General features: G+C 37.9%; 1 protein-coding gene across 1 annotated transcript in view; it reads right to left on the reverse strand.

Annotated features, from left to right (window-relative positions):
• Positions 1–17,401, reverse strand: part of RNF17 (ring finger protein 17) — a 56,075-nt gene that overhangs the window by 30,417 nt on the left and 8,257 nt on the right. Inside the window, exons 8-20 of the mRNA XM_076328648.1 lie at positions 16,962–17,062; positions 15,932–16,103; positions 14,457–14,533; positions 12,042–12,116; positions 10,569–10,843; positions 9,303–9,386; positions 8,265–8,426; positions 7,157–7,346; positions 6,539–6,704; positions 5,023–5,213; positions 3,820–3,958; positions 3,188–3,341; positions 2,380–2,495 (exon numbers count right to left, since the gene is read on the reverse strand). Coding sequence (XP_076184763.1) covers positions 2,380–2,495; positions 3,188–3,341; positions 3,820–3,958; positions 5,023–5,213; positions 6,539–6,704; positions 7,157–7,346; positions 8,265–8,426; positions 9,303–9,386; positions 10,569–10,843; positions 12,042–12,116; positions 14,457–14,533; positions 15,932–16,103; positions 16,962–17,062 — 1,902 coding nt within the window. The remainder of the gene's footprint in view (positions 1–2,379; positions 2,496–3,187; positions 3,342–3,819; positions 3,959–5,022; positions 5,214–6,538; positions 6,705–7,156; positions 7,347–8,264; positions 8,427–9,302; positions 9,387–10,568; positions 10,844–12,041; positions 12,117–14,456; positions 14,534–15,931; positions 16,104–16,961; positions 17,063–17,401) is intronic.

Here is a 17,401-nt window from a genome sequence, read left to right on the forward strand (position 1 = left end):
CCGGACAACTGGAGGCTTGCCAATGTGACGCCCATCTACAACAAGGGCCGGAAGGAGGACCCGGGGAACTACAGGCCTGTCAGCCTGACCTCGGTGCCGGGGAAGATTATGGAGCGGTTCATCTTGAGGGTGCTGACAAGGCATGTGCGGGACAACCAGGGGATCAGGCCCAGCCAGCACGGGTTCATGAGAGGCAGGTCCTGCTTGACCAACCTGATCTCCTTCTATGACCAGGTGACCCACCTAGTGGATGAGGGAAAGGCTGTGGATGTGGTCTACCTGGACTTCAGTAAGGCCTTTGACACCGTCTCCCACAGCATTCTCCTAGAGAAGCTGGCAGCTCATGGCTTAGACAGGTGTACTCTTCGCTGAGTAAAAAACTGTCTGGACGGCCGGGCCCAGAGGGTTGTGGTGAATGGAGTTCAATCCAGTTGGCGGCCGGTCACGAGCGGTGTTCCCCAGGGCTCAGTTTTGGGGCCGGCCTTGTTCAATATCTTTATCAATGATCTGGATGAGGGGATCGAGTGCACCCTCAGGAAGTTTGCAGATGGCACCAAGTTGGGTGGGAGTGTTGATCTGCTCGAGGGTAGGAAGGCTCTGCAGAGGGACCTGGACAGGCTGGATTGATGGGCCCAGGCCAATTGTATGAGGTTCAACAAGGCCAAGTGCTGGGTCCTGCACTTCGGCCACAACAACCCCATGCAGCGCTACAGGCTTGGGGAAGAGTGGCTGGAAAGCTGCCTGTCGGAAAAGGACCTGGGGGTGCTGGTTGACAGCCGGCTGAACATGAGCCGGCAGTGTGCCCAGGCGGCCAAGAAGGCCAATGGCATCCTGGCCTGTATCAGAAATAGTGTGGCCAGCAGGAGTAGGGAAGTGATTGTGCTTCTGTACTCAGCACTGGTGAGGCCGCACCTCGAATACTGTGTTCAGTTTTGGGCCCCTCACTACAAGAAGGATGTTGAGGTGCTGGAGCGTGTCCAGAGAAGGGCAACGAGGCTGGTGAAGGGTCTGGAGAACAAGTCTTATGAGGAGCGGCTGAGGGAACTGAGGGGGGTTGTTTAGCCTGGAGAAAAGGAGGCTGAGGGGAGACCTCATCGCTCTCTACAACTACCTGAAAGGAGGTTGTAGCGAGGTGGGTGTCGGTCTCTTCTCCCAAGTAACAAGGGATAGGATGAGAGGAAATGGCCTCAAGTTGCGGCAGGGGAGGTTTAGATTGGACATGAGGAAAAATTTATTTACTGAAAGAGTGGTTAAACATTGGAACAGGCTGCCCAGGGAAGTGGTTGAGTCACCATCCCTGGAGGTATTTAAAAGACGTGTAGATGAGGCACTTAGGGACATGGTTTAGTGGGCATGGTGGTGTTGGGTCGACGGTTGGACTCAATGATCTTAGAAGTCTTTTCCAAACTATATGATTCTATGATTCTACAATTCTAAGAGCTGACAAACTCTTAACTGATTTTTCTGAGGATTTATATTTGGTCACAAGCTATCAATTGGAACGATGGGATAACACACAGAAAAAATCCCAACACCCTTATTCATTAGCCACTCTGATCTGAAGCATTAAGACATTGCAACTGCAAATACATTCCGCCATTTTCAGAATGTCTCCTCTCCCTTGCTGTCAAAAAAGGCTCAATTATTTTGGCTGAAACTTCCCCCAGAAACATCTGCTCAAAACATCAACAATTAAATCCTATTTTTAGTAAAAGATGCTGGCCAACCTTAGTTACAACAATCACTACTTCTGGTGCCTAGAATTGGTTAAAAAAACCCCTATCAACATATAAAGTTCTAAAGTTTAGCATAATTATGGTTGGCAACCAGAACTATTGAATGAACAGCTTAAGAAAAAGAATTATTTTCTACTTATGTGTGTTTTTTATTTGACAGAAATACTTTGCCATTTCCTTTCCCACTCAGTTTTTCTCCTTGTCAGAAGAAGGAAACTCCTACAATACCTAAAGTTAGGAAAACACCAAACTTTAAATGCCATAAACCAAACAAAAATATAATTTAAAAAAAAGACCATTATTAGATCATCATTTGAAAATGAAGGAGTGTAAAAATTAATTTGGCTTACTGTGGAGTAAAAGAAGGTATGTGAATTAAACACACACACACACACACACTGTATATATACCTCCTCACTCCAAGGTAACATTAGATTTCATTTAAAACTGAATGATATAAAAAAACTAAGAGTTTTCAATGTGCACCCATAACATATTAAATAAGTCATATCATAAACCCATGTGAAAAGGAACTTGCTTAACATTTTATTTACTTCAGAATGTTAACAACCCTCTCTTTCCCCTTTCATCCATTGAGAGTCTATTAATTTTGAGTATTTAATCCAGGCAAGCACTAATTTACCTTTTCTGGAAAGCTCAGAAACTCCTTTTTTACTCTGCGTATGTCTTTAAGAGTTAAGTTAGCAACGTTGCCAAAGTCAACATATTTTACCGTAACTTCTTGACAACTTGGCAGCCCTACAAGAAAAACAACCCAAGTTATTAAAACAAAAAATGAATATCTGATACAGGTTAAAGCACCAGAATTTCAGAGCAAAATCCACATTTACACCATATAATCATAAAATATCAAATTTTCAAATGTTCTATAACCCAATTAAAAAACTATATTGTTTAAAAGCCAGCTCCTTTGGGTTCCTGAAATGACAGAGTCCCCTTCCATCTAATCACTTTATGAGACACTGGCACATTAAATACATGCCAAGTAGACCTGTCAGCATACAGGCATGCTACACTGCCCATACAGGCAACATAGAGGTCAGCACAGGTACACCCCCCACCCCCTTCAGAATTACTATGGGGAATCATTAACCCACACTAGTTACACCCAGAGGTTGGCTATAATAGACAAATCTGTAGTTCAAACTGTAATAGTAAGTGAAACATTTAAGATAATTATATTATAGAATTACAATAATATATAGAAAATGAAGTATACTTCTATTTAAAAAAATGTATAAAACACTCCATTAATAGCAAAAGAATAGAACATGAATTAGTGCTACTGACTTTATGAACCTACTTGTTAGTATAAGAATGCCTAGTAAAAATAATGGCTGTTTGTTATTATTCATATCCAGTGTGTGACTGATCTAGTACCACATCCGATTTTGCAACCTAGCATTAGAGTGAAAGAATCAATACTTCACCTGTAATCTGTGCTCTGTACCAATTCCCATCTTTCTGTTTTGCAATACAAGCTTGGCCTTCAACTGGGCAGACAATTTCCAAGTTTTTCCCATACTCATGTTTATATACCTCCTGAATTTTCTTTGGAAGATCTAAAGAATCCAGGCTACCTCTCTAAAATAAGAAAAACAAAACATACATACACACCAGATGTTCTTTTTTTTTTAATGGTATTTTTGCTCTTTTAAGGGACATTTTTTCTAGTAGCATACTTCCTAGTCTTCCCCCACAAATTAAACAGTGGTTCTGAATACGTAAAGTGAATTAAAGAGCCTAACAATTGTTGAATATTGCCCTGTTCAATCACCACTCTAAACAGTAAAACACTACATACCCACATAGGAATTAACCATGTAACAAAACTGACAAAAAATGTTAATTTTCTGGAATTCTAAGAATTCCTGGAATTAATCTAGGGCTAATCTAGGATTGTAGGAATTAATCTCATCTATTAATTCTAGGAATCCTAAAACTGGTATCAAGTGACAGAAGTTAATGGAAATTGTAGCTTATTTAACGTGAACTACAAGTAGCTCAACATTAAAATGTTTGTTCAGAGTTTTATTTAAATAGACCTTATTTCTAAACTTACCAACTGAAGATAGAAATCACTTGGACTATTAACATGGCAAACTACAACAGAGACTTCTTCTCTTTCTTGTGGAATCTTAGGTGGACAATACTGTAAGATGGTATTATTTTCTAACTGACTGGGAAGCTGTGATCTAAACCTAAGGTAAACAAAATGAAATTTTGAATAAATTCTGTCAAAATTAACTGAGAAGGAGCCCTTTTATATTCAAATGTCAAGTTTCCCATAAAAAACGCAAAATGGTCTTATAAAAATAACTTGATTCATGTTTGTATGAGTAGCTTGAACTTTCCTTCTTGCAGTTGGTGCAGCCAATTCTCTCTTACACTTTTCCCGTCACAAATGTAACATATGAAGAATGATACATGGCAGCTGGCTCCTAAAAAGATTTTGTTATTTGGGATGCAGTAGTGTACATTTAAACTGTTAAAAAAATAAAGTAAAAGGCTAGAATCCACTACATTGACAAAAACATTTTCTTTTAGATTTCCTTTTCCTCATGAGAAAAAGCAATTACCTGAGGAACACAGATGCAGTAAACAATTATCTCCCACTGTTCTCACCACCATAACTAGTTATGTTCAAATATAAACGAAGACTTTTCTCTGTGTGCAGCAAAATGAACTACAATTTCCTGCAGATTTGCATGCCATACCCCTGTACCCAAACACCAAAATGCTGATGTTGTTCTCTATCTCCTGCCTCTTCCACTGGTCCCTCCAAAGCAGCCCTCCTCTGTCCTAATGTCAGCATCAAGCTCCCCCTTATGCCCTATCGTTGTTTCTCCTATTCTTTGTGCTATATGCATCACATCATGTGGCTGGTTCAGATGTGCTGACTAGCCTGTCACTGCCTACCATCAAATCAAACAGATACAAGGCTGATTTCTGTATGTTTTTCTGTCTGTGGTGGACACTAAGGGCGTCTCCTTTCACCCCCTTGTTATTCAAACTTGTACAGAAATTTAAATTTTGTCATTTTCTAAAACAAAGTTCATTATGGAAATAAAGCCCTGACTAGTGCAAATGAGTATGCCACAGCGCTTATTAGTGAAAGCGAAAAAAGGAAATCAACAGATATTGCTGACGATGACATGAATATACCAAACACTGCAAAAACAACTTGCTTGGTAATCTTCACTTTATAAGCATTATGCCGTTATCATTTATGGCATAAAAGCGTAAAGTAAAGGAAAACACATACCTTGCCAAGTCTAAAAAAACTAATGCATCCTTGAGAGACACTGGCATATTATTGCTTATTTTATTAAATGGAGGTTTTTTCAAATCCACAATGAGAACACCATCCTCTTCTCTAAATATGGTCATTAAAACAACTTTATTATTTACCATTCCTAAAAATTTTGTCTTTGCTTCCTCTCCCCAACCTTCACTCTGTGTTAGAAAGAAAGAAGTTACTGAAGATGTCAGAGCATGTTAAAACAAAAACTACAAATAGTAATTAAAAATAAAATAGAAGCAAGGGAGGGAGCACAGACGCATCTGAACAGATGAAATACTGAACACACCGTTAGACTGTCTAGTCCATAGCCAGGACAGCACTAAACAGTATTCTTCTGTGATGGATTTGTAAGTGTTTTTAACTGTATAAAACTGAGTCAGATCAAAGGGCTGCAGTTTCCATCACGTTTCTTGTAAAGATTCAAGATTTCATCCCCTCTGATTGTTCTGATAAACCAGAATTGTCATATGCTGTTTCATCTCATGACTTACATTTCTGCTCTCCCAATTCATTTGAAAGTTTATTCTCATCTTTTTGTGTCTTTATACAAATGTGCAACATAGTTTGGTCAATTTACACATTCCTCCTCTCCACAACATCCTTCTTGATGTTTTATCTACCTTGAGAAAGTCTGTCTGAATTTATTTCTCTTGGATCAAGTTAATGCATTTCTCATTTGATACTGCAAATCTGTGCTTTTTAGATGTGAAAAAAATGAAAGCACATAGAAGGAAGGCATTTTACCCACACCTATGAAAACTGTTCCAGCTCTTTCCAATTTAAAGCTATTTCAGACAACATCAGACTGGTAAAAAAACCCCAAACCAACCAGCAGTTATACTGTCAGAAATGGACATCTGCATTGGACATAGTTCATTCCCATGTGAATGTGTCAAAAATAAAGGAAGACTAATAAGTAAGTGAATATTGAAGAAAATAACACTGCAGTATATGTCCTTTTTCTAAAGGAATAAAGGGTGACAGTACTTTATTTGTTGTTATACTGAAAGAGAACAAATAACACTTTTCAATACACGGAAAAAAAATTTAAGTAACAAAGGACAATCCCTGAAAAGATTCTATTAAAAATTCTGAAGCCATTTCTTCTCTGTTTGGATGATTGTTGAAAGTTACTACTTGCATAAAGTTATCAGACAGCCATGAAATAAGAATATCAGTTCTGTAATTTGTTTTTAAATTTGACAAAAGAATATGTCTAGAGTAAGAGTAGTGAGATTTAAGCCTGAAATATATATTTGTAAACACAGAGGCTTTTTAAGACAGACTGCTATAAGCTCTTGTTTCCTTTCCAATGAAAGCAATGCAACCCATCTTTTTACAAGAGATGATTTAACTTCTTGAGTTTCCTTCTGTTTATACTGGAATAAGGTCATTGTAAATTATGTATTTATGTTCTTTAATATAAATCTTAGGAAGAAAAAAATCTCCTGAAATAGTACAAACAGCTTCTACTTACTGCATTTTTGGGAACAACATCCTTCAATGAACACTGTACTGCTAAAGGAGGAACAGCTGCAAGTTCTGCCTCAATATGCTGATCAGGCTTCCTTACAAACAAACAAATGTCATCTGTTTCAATAGTTTGCAGAGTAGCAGGTTCAGGCCTTTCAGTGGGAACGTATCTATTGTCAATGGGAATAAAAGCAGTACTAGCTTAAAAGAAAAACACCCCCCCCCCCCCAACAACAAAAAACCCCCAAACCCAAACCAGACTTAAAATAAAGGTCATTATTGCAATAATTGGCATAATGTCATGTCATTGAAACAAAACTAGAAAGTCTCAATGAAATGTATTTCTTTTTTTTTTTTTAAACATTAAGGACTCACATGTTCTCTTTTGCAATGCAAGTCTAAGTTAAACATTTTAACGTGTGAAGGCTTGTACACTTGTGTACTTACATACACTGCCCCTTTTCCTGTGGGAAATACCTACGTACAGAATATTAGTGTAATTTGGATATCTGGTTATCTGCTTGTGTGAAGCTGATAGAGGACTTGTTTCTTAGTAGAGATCCTCTTGAGTAACAACAGTCAAGGACAATAATTGCAGACAAAAACCTCTCTGTAAACATACCCTGAGAAAATTAGAACTACAGAGCTCCCAAAATCAATCAGGAATACTTCCAGCAGTGCAATATCACAAACTTTGTATCTTATTGGACCACAAAGCTTCCTCTCATTTTTACTTTTTAGGGGAATTAGTTCAGTGATAGTTCCACGGCACCACATTCCAGTCTCCTTACTCTTAATAAAAGTTCTACCACCTATACAGAAGCAAATAAAAAAAAAGAAAGACTAAATTCAGTATTTGTAGATATTTCACACTGGAAGTATTATTACAGTTCTGCATAATGTTCCATTGTTGCCTATCTTCCACACAGCTAATAAGAGCGCTACTGCTAAAACAAAGACACAAAGACTTCAAAAACCTTGTCTCAGCCACCAGAAGTTTTCTCCCCACATTCATTTACACAATGTCTGTAAGGCTAGAGGTGTTTGGCTTGTATTAAGAAGTAATTTCTGGCAAACTTTCTATCTCTCTTAGTAAAGTGGTAAAAAAACATTGAAGTTGAGGGCTATTACATACTTTTCATCAGTTTTCTAAACACCTTTTAGAAGTGAGTAACATTGTCAACATGCGGGCTAGAAAATAATTTTAATGATTTAGCAATGTATTACTGTCTTTCATTTTTACTTCCAGAATGGTTTCTGTCTAGTTAGTGAACTTTAAAAAAAATCATCTATCCACTCAAAGGGAATGTTGCTTGCACGAGAGAAAGCTGATTTACCGAAGTAATGAAAGAACTAGGCTAGTCATTGAAATCAGTATACTTTAAAAACTACCAGTTAACAATTACCACCAAATGCTGGAAAACATTAAGTTTACAGCCAGGTGTTTCAACTGCTGGTTACTCTAAGCACTCAGTTTGTTGAGGCTGAGAAGAACTGCAGAGTCTTTTTTACTTCTACCATTTTCATTTATATGATTTAATAGAAGTGTACTTTACCGAACAATGCATACAATGTTTCCCAAAAAGCATTAATTGTAGATTCCAGAACATATAAGGACTGCTTTACTATGGGGGTAGGGGACAGCAAAAAAAAAAAAATTATACTAAGGAAGACATACTGTTAACATAGTATTTTAAGCTAATGTAGGCCTTTAGAAATTAATAATTTACCTAGTTCCAAAACATCTGAAGGCAAGAGATACGAACTCTTATTACAACAAAAGTTTTTCAACTTCTTCTCCAAAACCCCTGCTTCTTTCTTCTGTGAGTATCTCCGAATATAGAAGTGGCATGGATTTATAACATGGCTTACAAACACTAGTTCTGTCGAACCTGAGTAAGACATAAAACAGATTATCAAACACTTTCGAAGTGACTCCAACAGATATTATTAGACATGTGATTAGGTTTATGTTACATTAATCATGATAACATTACCTCAAATAGCTTTTAATCTGACAAGACCCTATGTAAGACAGTACTTCTGACTAAGCATCCAAATCCTTTGTACTGCAGGTACCTCCCTTGAGTTGGGATCCAAAATGCAGGTTTCTCTTTCTGAAGCTACTCACCAAAGGTGGTGGATGGGTCAGAAGTTTTTAGAAAACTGTTTTGTACATTCATCTGTTCACTCATAATTCAGAAAACCAAACATAGATGGAGGGAGAACAAGACAACAGTTCAAAATTCAGTATATAAACTACTGACCTAAGAAATGGGTCCCCCTGTTCACAGCAAGCACTGCTATCATTATGTCAAATATCTGCCAAGTGTTGAGAAACACTGCCAATGTTGAGTTTCTGAAAGTTGCTTGGGACTTCCTGTATTGCATCTTCCAACTAAGTGGTTTTATGGTAAATCTTAAAAGATGGTATAGTCTTTACATAGCAAGAAGAGCAGACCAGGGAGTGTTTCTGCAGAGCAAAACTGCTGGTGCTAAGAATGACATCTGCACCGTAAGCACCTCCCAGACTAGTTTTAACTGCAAGGAAATCAATTCATGTGCCCCAAGTCTGCTCTTACATGTGAGCAAATACATGCTAACTAGGGACGGTCAGGAGATCTACTTCTTAGTACATTCCCGATCCCAACTAGAATGCTAATGTATGTGTCCAACTCTCCAACAAATTCTAGTGTCTGCTCTCACTGCTTAGAGGATGGGTCACTTCTAGCAAACCGAACCATTTACCAGATAGGAAAACCACTAACCAGCTTTGTGTTGAAAAGGTGTTTCCCTCTTGAAGAGTTTCTTCCTCTGTTCATCAGCATGATATTCTGTGGGAAACTCTTTGTCTATTGTTTTAGGAGAAAAGTTTAATGAATTAAGTTAGTTATTTAAACATATGTAGTAAAGCAGCAAACACAGTGAAATTACATGTATTGTAAGGGTACTGCAAAGGCAAAAATTCTCATATCTGATGTGACTGAAACAGATACACACACAGTGACTATGTGCACATGGCCAGCCCACACGCTAATTCCAAGATTACAAAACTATCATTAAAATTCTTAGATTCAAGATATGCAAAACTCATATAACACTGCAGTTTGAAGGAATTTTGTTCTGAGAAGAGTTTGTGAAGTCCACTGGGATTCTGAATACGCTATTTTAGAGAGTCATGCCCAAGCTCTGAAATTTACTTCACCTTGATCACAGCTATATGCTACCACAATTACTCTCACATACTACCCCTACCCTGTCCCTCATTCTCCCCAAGCATTACTAATCATAGGGATTTTCTAGGTATGTTGTAGACATAGAACACTCTGAAGTTAAGCATCTTAATTATACTGTGGGACACATCTATCTATTCCCCCCCTATTATCTAATTGGAATTTCCATGTTCCAACTTGTTCCTAACACCTTCAGCCCTATCCCTGAGCACCTCCTGGACACCAGCTTGGTAGGCTCTGCTGGACTCACTCCAGTACGACAGTGACTTTCAGTACTGCAGGGTCCAAAACTGGACACAGTACTCCAGATTCAGTCTCCTAAGAGCCTAACAGAGGGGAAGGATCACTTCCTGGACCCGTTAGCTACACCCTTACTAATACAGTCCAGGGAAAACCTGACAAGCTGAAGAACTTAATTGTTATTGCCAGTTAACGTAGGACAATGCCCTGGGAGAAGATTCAGGAAGCCAAGGGAACTGCCAGAAAAGCATCCTCCAGGAGCCAAAATCAGAAACTCTGAGGGGGACTGTAATCACTAAGAGTCAAGGAGAATCATCCAGGCAGACACAGGAACTTATGAGCCCTCTTTGAGAGAACTTGTGAGAAACTTTTCACTAAGCTAAGCTGAAGAACAAAAAAGAAACGATGCTAGCTCAAAGGAAGATAAAGTGAAAGACAGACATCATTAAAGAATTCATATGAGCCGAGTATAACTACAAACACACAACATAACGCAAAACACACAAATAACATCATGCTCAACAATGGAACATTGAAAGCATCAGGTATTAAGAAACTTACTTTCCAGGTCATCTTCAAGTATTTCTTCTATTATGACATCAGGGCTGGATGGAGACTTGAATAGAGCAGGAGTACTCTGATGACGTATCATAAGAAGTGTTTCTTGTACTTGAGTATTTTTCACTTCTTTGTGAACACTGAGTTTATTTGCAAGAGCCTTTATTTTACTTTCTCTGCTAAGTGCTGGAAACATATTCTCTACAGATGATTGAGAATCACAGCCTGGCATTTCTTCTTTGTTATCAAGGATGAGAGTGTGTTGTCCACTATCTTCACTGTATTTGGGAAAACATTTATTTGGAGACAAATTAATATAATCCAGTCTGTTTTCAGAAAAGCACATGAGTCAAAGCAGGGTTTTTTTTAAGAACCTATCACTATGTTAAGAAAACACCTCATAAGAGCTCGCTGAAATAAACTATGTTACATTTTTGAATACCAAGACAACAAAAACAGTAGCATGACTTCTGAAACCTAAAAGGGATTGGCACAGAAATGGCACATATTCTTGGGCACAGCTCAGTACAAGAGCTACCCCTGCTTAAATGATCAGAGACCACAGGTACAAATACAAACTATTTGAAAAAAAATTTAATAATGTGATAGATAGTTCATGTTAAAAATAAAAGGCACGTCAGATGCTTTTGTACTAACAGTTACTCTTCACTGTAATCTGCAGGATTTTCAAATATTACAGTATGCAGTAAGTCTTTTTTAACATAACCAGTGTAACTACAATGGCTCTAACAGCAACTCCATTCCATTTTCTCAAGTTTTTGTCAAAGACTGCGGGAAAAAATAAATAAAGGGGACTAATAAATTAAAAGCAATTGTAATTTTTAAAATGTCAGTTTTTTTCTGGTTCAAGTTCATCTTAAGTAATTTCTTTTGGCATTTGACGCAACCAGTATTTAGACTGTGAAGTGGAAATACTATAAATTTCAGTATTTACTTTTGATTTTAGAGATTTATTTACACTTACATGAAGTAATTTTCATATGCTGAAATGATAAACATCTCTATTACATGTACTATGAACATGTAGACGTGGTGCTTAGGGACATGGTTTAGCGGTGGACTTGGCAGTGTTAGGTTAATGGTTGGGCTTGATGATCTTACAGGTCTTTTCCCACCTAAATGATTCTATGATTCTATGATTGTATCATTAAATGCCAGCCAAAGCTGAAAAGCACACAGCATAAAAAGATCTTGATAACTTAAGTGATACAGTGAAATATAGTTGGGTGAAACACGAGTAAAACTGAAATGTCAAAACGGAAACACTAACTGGATTAACTGGAATGCTAATTGAAATACTAGCACCTGAAGTTTTGCTTTGTTTCATTATACTCTTACAAACCCATAAGCATATACAGATTTTTTTTTTTATTTTAAAATGTATTCTCCAATATTTAACCATTAGAAGAACAGGTAAGTTACTGTACCTATCCCCTTTATTAAAAAAATACTTACTGCCCTGTTGTTCCCCATTCAATCTTGCCCAAATTTTTTAACAAAGATGTAATCTCATCAGTGTTTAGGAAGAATCTCGAGAGAAGAAACATTACAGAAGGTGACATGAATACCTAAATCACTCTGACAGTTTAAGATGTACGATATTTTTCAGCACAATGTCATGGGGGGGCAAAATAAGAGATTAATTACCTGCTCCAGTTTCATTCTTCCACTCCTATTAACAACAGATTTGGTTGATCATTTATCTTCACATTCACACTTAAACACTCTCTTGCCTTTTGCTTTCTCTCTGTCTCTCACGCACAGAGTACTCCAACATCCACTTAACTGAATTTTCATACCTATACCCAGTTTAGTTCAATAAATTATTCTGCATGGAGAAAAAGAATTCTCCAACAGTCCTGAAGAACAAAACAATAACTGAAGTCCAAAATGTATGTTTTGTTGTTTATTGTTACACTAATAAACAGCTGTTTCCTTTACCAATGAAAGCTAGGAAAATCTTTTAAGTGCTTTTACAGTTAGGCTAACAGAACTGTAAATACAACTTCATTCAATCAAATCCTTAGCTTTGCTGTCCAGTTATAATGAACAATTTGTGAAAGCTGAAGCGTAAGCAGTATTGAACAGGCCATCTTTTCTTCTCCCCCCTGCCCCTTCAGGAACATATCTACCCTTCATTCTACAGTATTTTATGTCTACAGAATGTGCCTCAACTCCTATGCACCTCCTAGCTGCCATTTTTTCACCTTTTGTGTTATTTTGGGAGTGGCACCAGCACGTGAGGCCTTTATACTCATCCTTCATCAGATCTCCTTTTTCCCCTGTTTTGTTTAAGTTCTTAAAAGGTCTTCCAATGTAAACAAATTTGATTTTGTCATGTTTTAGCTTTCCTCTAGGTTGGTAGAGTTTGCCATTGTGTGTTTAAATAGGCTTCTCTGAAATTCTCATTCACCACTGACATCTTCAAAATAGGCCCTACCTACCAAGTCCCTAAGTTCACCAAAAGATTATTTTAAAGATTTCTTTATCCATATTCTAATGACTCAACTAACACATGACAAGAAGAGTCATAATTTTTGTCAAGCATTGGAACAGGCTGCCCAGGGAAGTGGTTGAGTCACCATCCCTGGAGGCTTTCAGCTGAGAGAGTTGGGGTTGTTCAGCCTGGAGAAGAGGTGGCTTTGGGGAGACCTTATTGCAGCCTTTCAATACTTAAAGGGGGCTTATAAGAAAGATGGAGACAGACTTTTTAGCAGGGCATGTTGCAATAGGACAAGGGGGAATGGTTTTAAACCAAAAGAGGGTAGATTCAAACTAGATATAAGGAAGGAATTTTTTACGCTGAGGGTGGTGAAACACTGGCACAGGTTGCCCAGAGAGATGGTGGATGCCCCATCCCTGGCAACATTCCAGGTCAGGTTGGACGGGGCTCTGAGCAACCTGATCTAGTTGAAGATGTCCCTGCCCATGGGAGGGGGGTTGTTGGACTAGATGACCTTTAGAGGTCCCTTCCAACCCAAACCATTCTATGATTTAAAAGATGTGCAGACATGGCACTTAGGGACATGGTTTAGTGGTGGACTTGGTAGTGTCAGTTTAACGGTTGGATTCTATGATCTTAAGTCTTTCCAACCTAAATGATTCTACGATAATTTTTCACACTTTGTATGCAAGTAATCAACTTTGAGCTTCATTCCTCTGTGCCAGTCAGAATCTGATGGCACACGACTCTATCCCCCAGAGTGGTTCCATGTCCTGAAATATAATGGGATCCCCAAGATGTTCCAACCTAACACCATCTTCATTCTGTCCCTCCTTCATTGTTCCTGAATGTGGCCTTTATACACTAGGATTACAGTACTCTGACCAGCCTTATGACCAAGCTGCGTAGGGTCAGCCGTACCACAACCATGAAACATTTTCTTGCTCATTTCTGGTATAGCAATCATATTTGTCACTTCCAATGAGGGCAACGTGGTATAACTGGGATTTTCCACATCAGTGGAAACAGACATCAGTGCCCCAAAATGCATTTAAGTCCTTCCTGAAGGTGAGAAAAGGATTAATTAAAAAAAAAAAAAAAAAAAGCCGTTATTTCCCTGATTTATTTCTACTTATAAGGGAAGAAGTTTAAAAGTGGCAGAAGTCTGTCAAGAATTTTTTAAATGCATATATATTTGTTTACATAGCAGCAAATTTTGTGTGCTTTCTCCCTGATGCCTTAGATGAAGGCTAACTGCGCATTGTTAGCAATGAGTTTAATATACATCTGAACTAGTAGTTTTTCAGTAAAATGCAAGTGAAGCAGCTTGATTTCTGCTGTTTAACTGTTATATGAACAGTTTTTGTAATTAAGATAACCAGTCCATCCATTTACCTCCCAATATACCTCCTGCTCCAGTCATTTACCTTGGAGATACTTTTTCCTTCAAACCATTCACTCTTGAGAGCTCAGCCTCAACTGGCAACTTTAAATTATAAATAACCTGAAATTAAGAAGTACACTCTTAGCTTCTACTACAAAAAGCAGATTACACAGGCACTTATTATCTACAATATGACAAAGACAGAGTATGACATCTTTAATTTTACAGAAAAAAAACCCCAAGAGTTTACTCATTAACTGCCAATAGCCAATTCCCAATTATGTCTTCTTACATTGCTAAGACCTAATGGTTGGGGATTTTGTATTGTTAGCATGTTAATAGAAGCAGGAGTCAGATTTTCCTTTTGTATGAACAGCTACTCAGCAGGTGACTTCTAAGTAAGAAGGTAGGCCTGTGAAAGGACAGCGGTGGGTGCCAGCTCCCAAGTCACACTGGGCAAGATGGAGGTAAGTGACAGAAAAAAAGGAGGGATCAGACTTCTTTTCTGGGTCAGATGAGAAAGACTTAAGTTTCTTCATATGGAAAGTGACAACTGGATGCAGAGAACATGACAGTCTTAAAAAAAAAAAAATCACACTACGTCAAAGAATGACAAGACCAGTTATTATTTTTCTCAACACAAGGACTACAAAGGCTCCAAATGAAATAACTGGGTAGCACATTTAGAAAGAACAGAGGGAGCTTTTTATAAACACCTCATTTTAAATATTAAAATGTGGAACTCACTGCCACTGCATATGAATATATACATATAATGTACACAGGTACACCCACATACACACTGCCACAAGCATTATGAAGACATTCAAGGATGTCTTACACAAGCTTATGACACAATGAGGTAATGTTTACTCAGTGTAATGACCCTGATGTATCCTACTGATTATAAAATCCTTAACCTTCAACCTCCTACACTCACTAAGTGCCCAGGTTCTTAGATTCTTCCAAGCATCTTTTCTTCCCTGTTGTCAGAGACAGGAGACTTCACAGGATGGACCTTTGGTCTGATATAGCATGGCAGGCAGCGTGGGTTTCTATGAGCAGCAGATATGATAGGGAGGAAGAATGGAAGTAAAGGCCTGGGACCAAGAGGATCAGGAGAGCATGGCTATTAATGCTGGAGTAGTTCAGTGAGAAGTTTGGAGAGCTCTGGAATGGGAAAGGCTTGAGAGGCTTCCGAAGTGCTGAAAACACTGCACTTTCACTGATCAGTACTGTGTCACAGTTTTCCTGTCCTCCCCCTCCATTTGCTGTTTCAGATGGCAAGCTCTTCAAAGCAAGGACCATCTTTTTTCTTTCATGTCAGTCACCAGACCCTAATTTGCGACCAAGACGAAATATAAACTGTGTGTGTGTAGAGGTGGGGTAAGAATGCATTACTGCAAATATCTCAATATTGAAGTCAGCAAACTGAAAGACAGATCACAGAAACTTTCAATCCAAATTTGCATGTATTCATTAAAAATAAATTATTTCACAGTGCAAGAATGTAACTACCTGAGCAAGATCACAATAGGTTCTTACAGAAGGTGTAATTTTTAATTCCTTTGCAATCCTAATGGCACCAATCAAGCACTTTTTCTTCTCTTCAATGACTTCCTTAGCTTTTGCAATACCAGCACTGTAGTTGTTGATGCTCTTCACTAATTCTGCACACAATTTCCTCTTCCTGTATTAAAAACATTACTTTTCAGAATTTAATAAGCACTCAGGCGTACAGATTCAAACTTCAACTCTAACACACAATTGCCAGTTATACCACAATACAAAGTGGATACATCTCACACAGAAGTATCATTTTCCTCCAACAGTGAAAAGTGGAAAGCATGGAAAACTCACTTAATAGTAGGAAGAACCACAAAAGTTAAGAGTTCACACTGAAAAGCCACTTTGTTTGGAGAAACTTTTTTTTTTATTAAATGTTTAAAGCACTCTTCCATTCAAGCCTCCCGATATTTCCATACACATCCAACTGAAAACTAAACAGTTGGATTTTGCAATTCAGTCTATTAAGGTATCAGGTCCCCCTCTCACAGGCTCTTCTAGAATCCTAAGCTTGGATACACCTCCCTCCCCCCCCCCCCCAAATCTGAAGATACAAATATTTTTGAAAATGAAGAAATAAAGTGCCTTTGGGCTTCTATCAGCTTGAAAATTTGCAGCAAGTCAATTTTTTTAAAAGTTATTCTTGCTGTTAAACTGATCATCCACTAATGGCAATATCAAAAAACCGTCATAATTGAGCTATTTCAGAAAACTAACATCATTAAAGAGTATTCTAAGTTTTTTCTTTTTTTAAAGAGCAGAAGCTGCATACGCTAGTGTTTTCCAACCAGGCAAATGAGCTCCAAGATGCCACTATGAAAGGGTAAAATATTGCACAAAATTAAAGACGGTTATTATGAAATACTGCTACGAGGAAGACTGAAATTTTATTCTTTATCTGAACTAGAATTCTTTTATCTGAATTAGAAACAGCTTCTTGATAAAAAACTCACCCCCACCATCCTACAAACCAGATTACTACCTTGACAGGAGAGAAGTAATAAGTTCATCAAACGTTCTGTCTGCAGTTTCTGCAACTTTGTCTCCTTCCTGCTTCATTTTCAAGTCCAAGTATTTCAGCATCTATTTCATTCAGTGTTGAATAAACATGAATTTAGTATTTCATTATTCATTATTATTATTTCATTATTCTCACTTTTTTTTTTTAAATTCAGAACAGAAGCAATGAACAGTAAGACAACAATCAATACTCCAGCAGAAAGAGTGACACTAAACCACGCTGTGGTTGGTTAAAAAAAAAATAAAAAAAAAAGGCAAATCAGAAGATGACTACATAACATAATAGAGGAAAAATTATAGCTCATTAATCCCTTTGTTTTCTCTAACTTCTAGTCAGCCCGCACTGTCTGGATCCTCATGTCAACTGAAGTCTTTAGCTCTATGAGGCAAGAAACACATAGA

This window comes from Aptenodytes patagonicus, chromosome 1 (assembly GCF_965638725.1).
Source record: "Aptenodytes patagonicus chromosome 1, bAptPat1.pri.cur, whole genome shotgun sequence".
Lineage (NCBI taxonomy): Eukaryota > Metazoa > Chordata > Aves > Sphenisciformes > Spheniscidae > Aptenodytes > Aptenodytes patagonicus.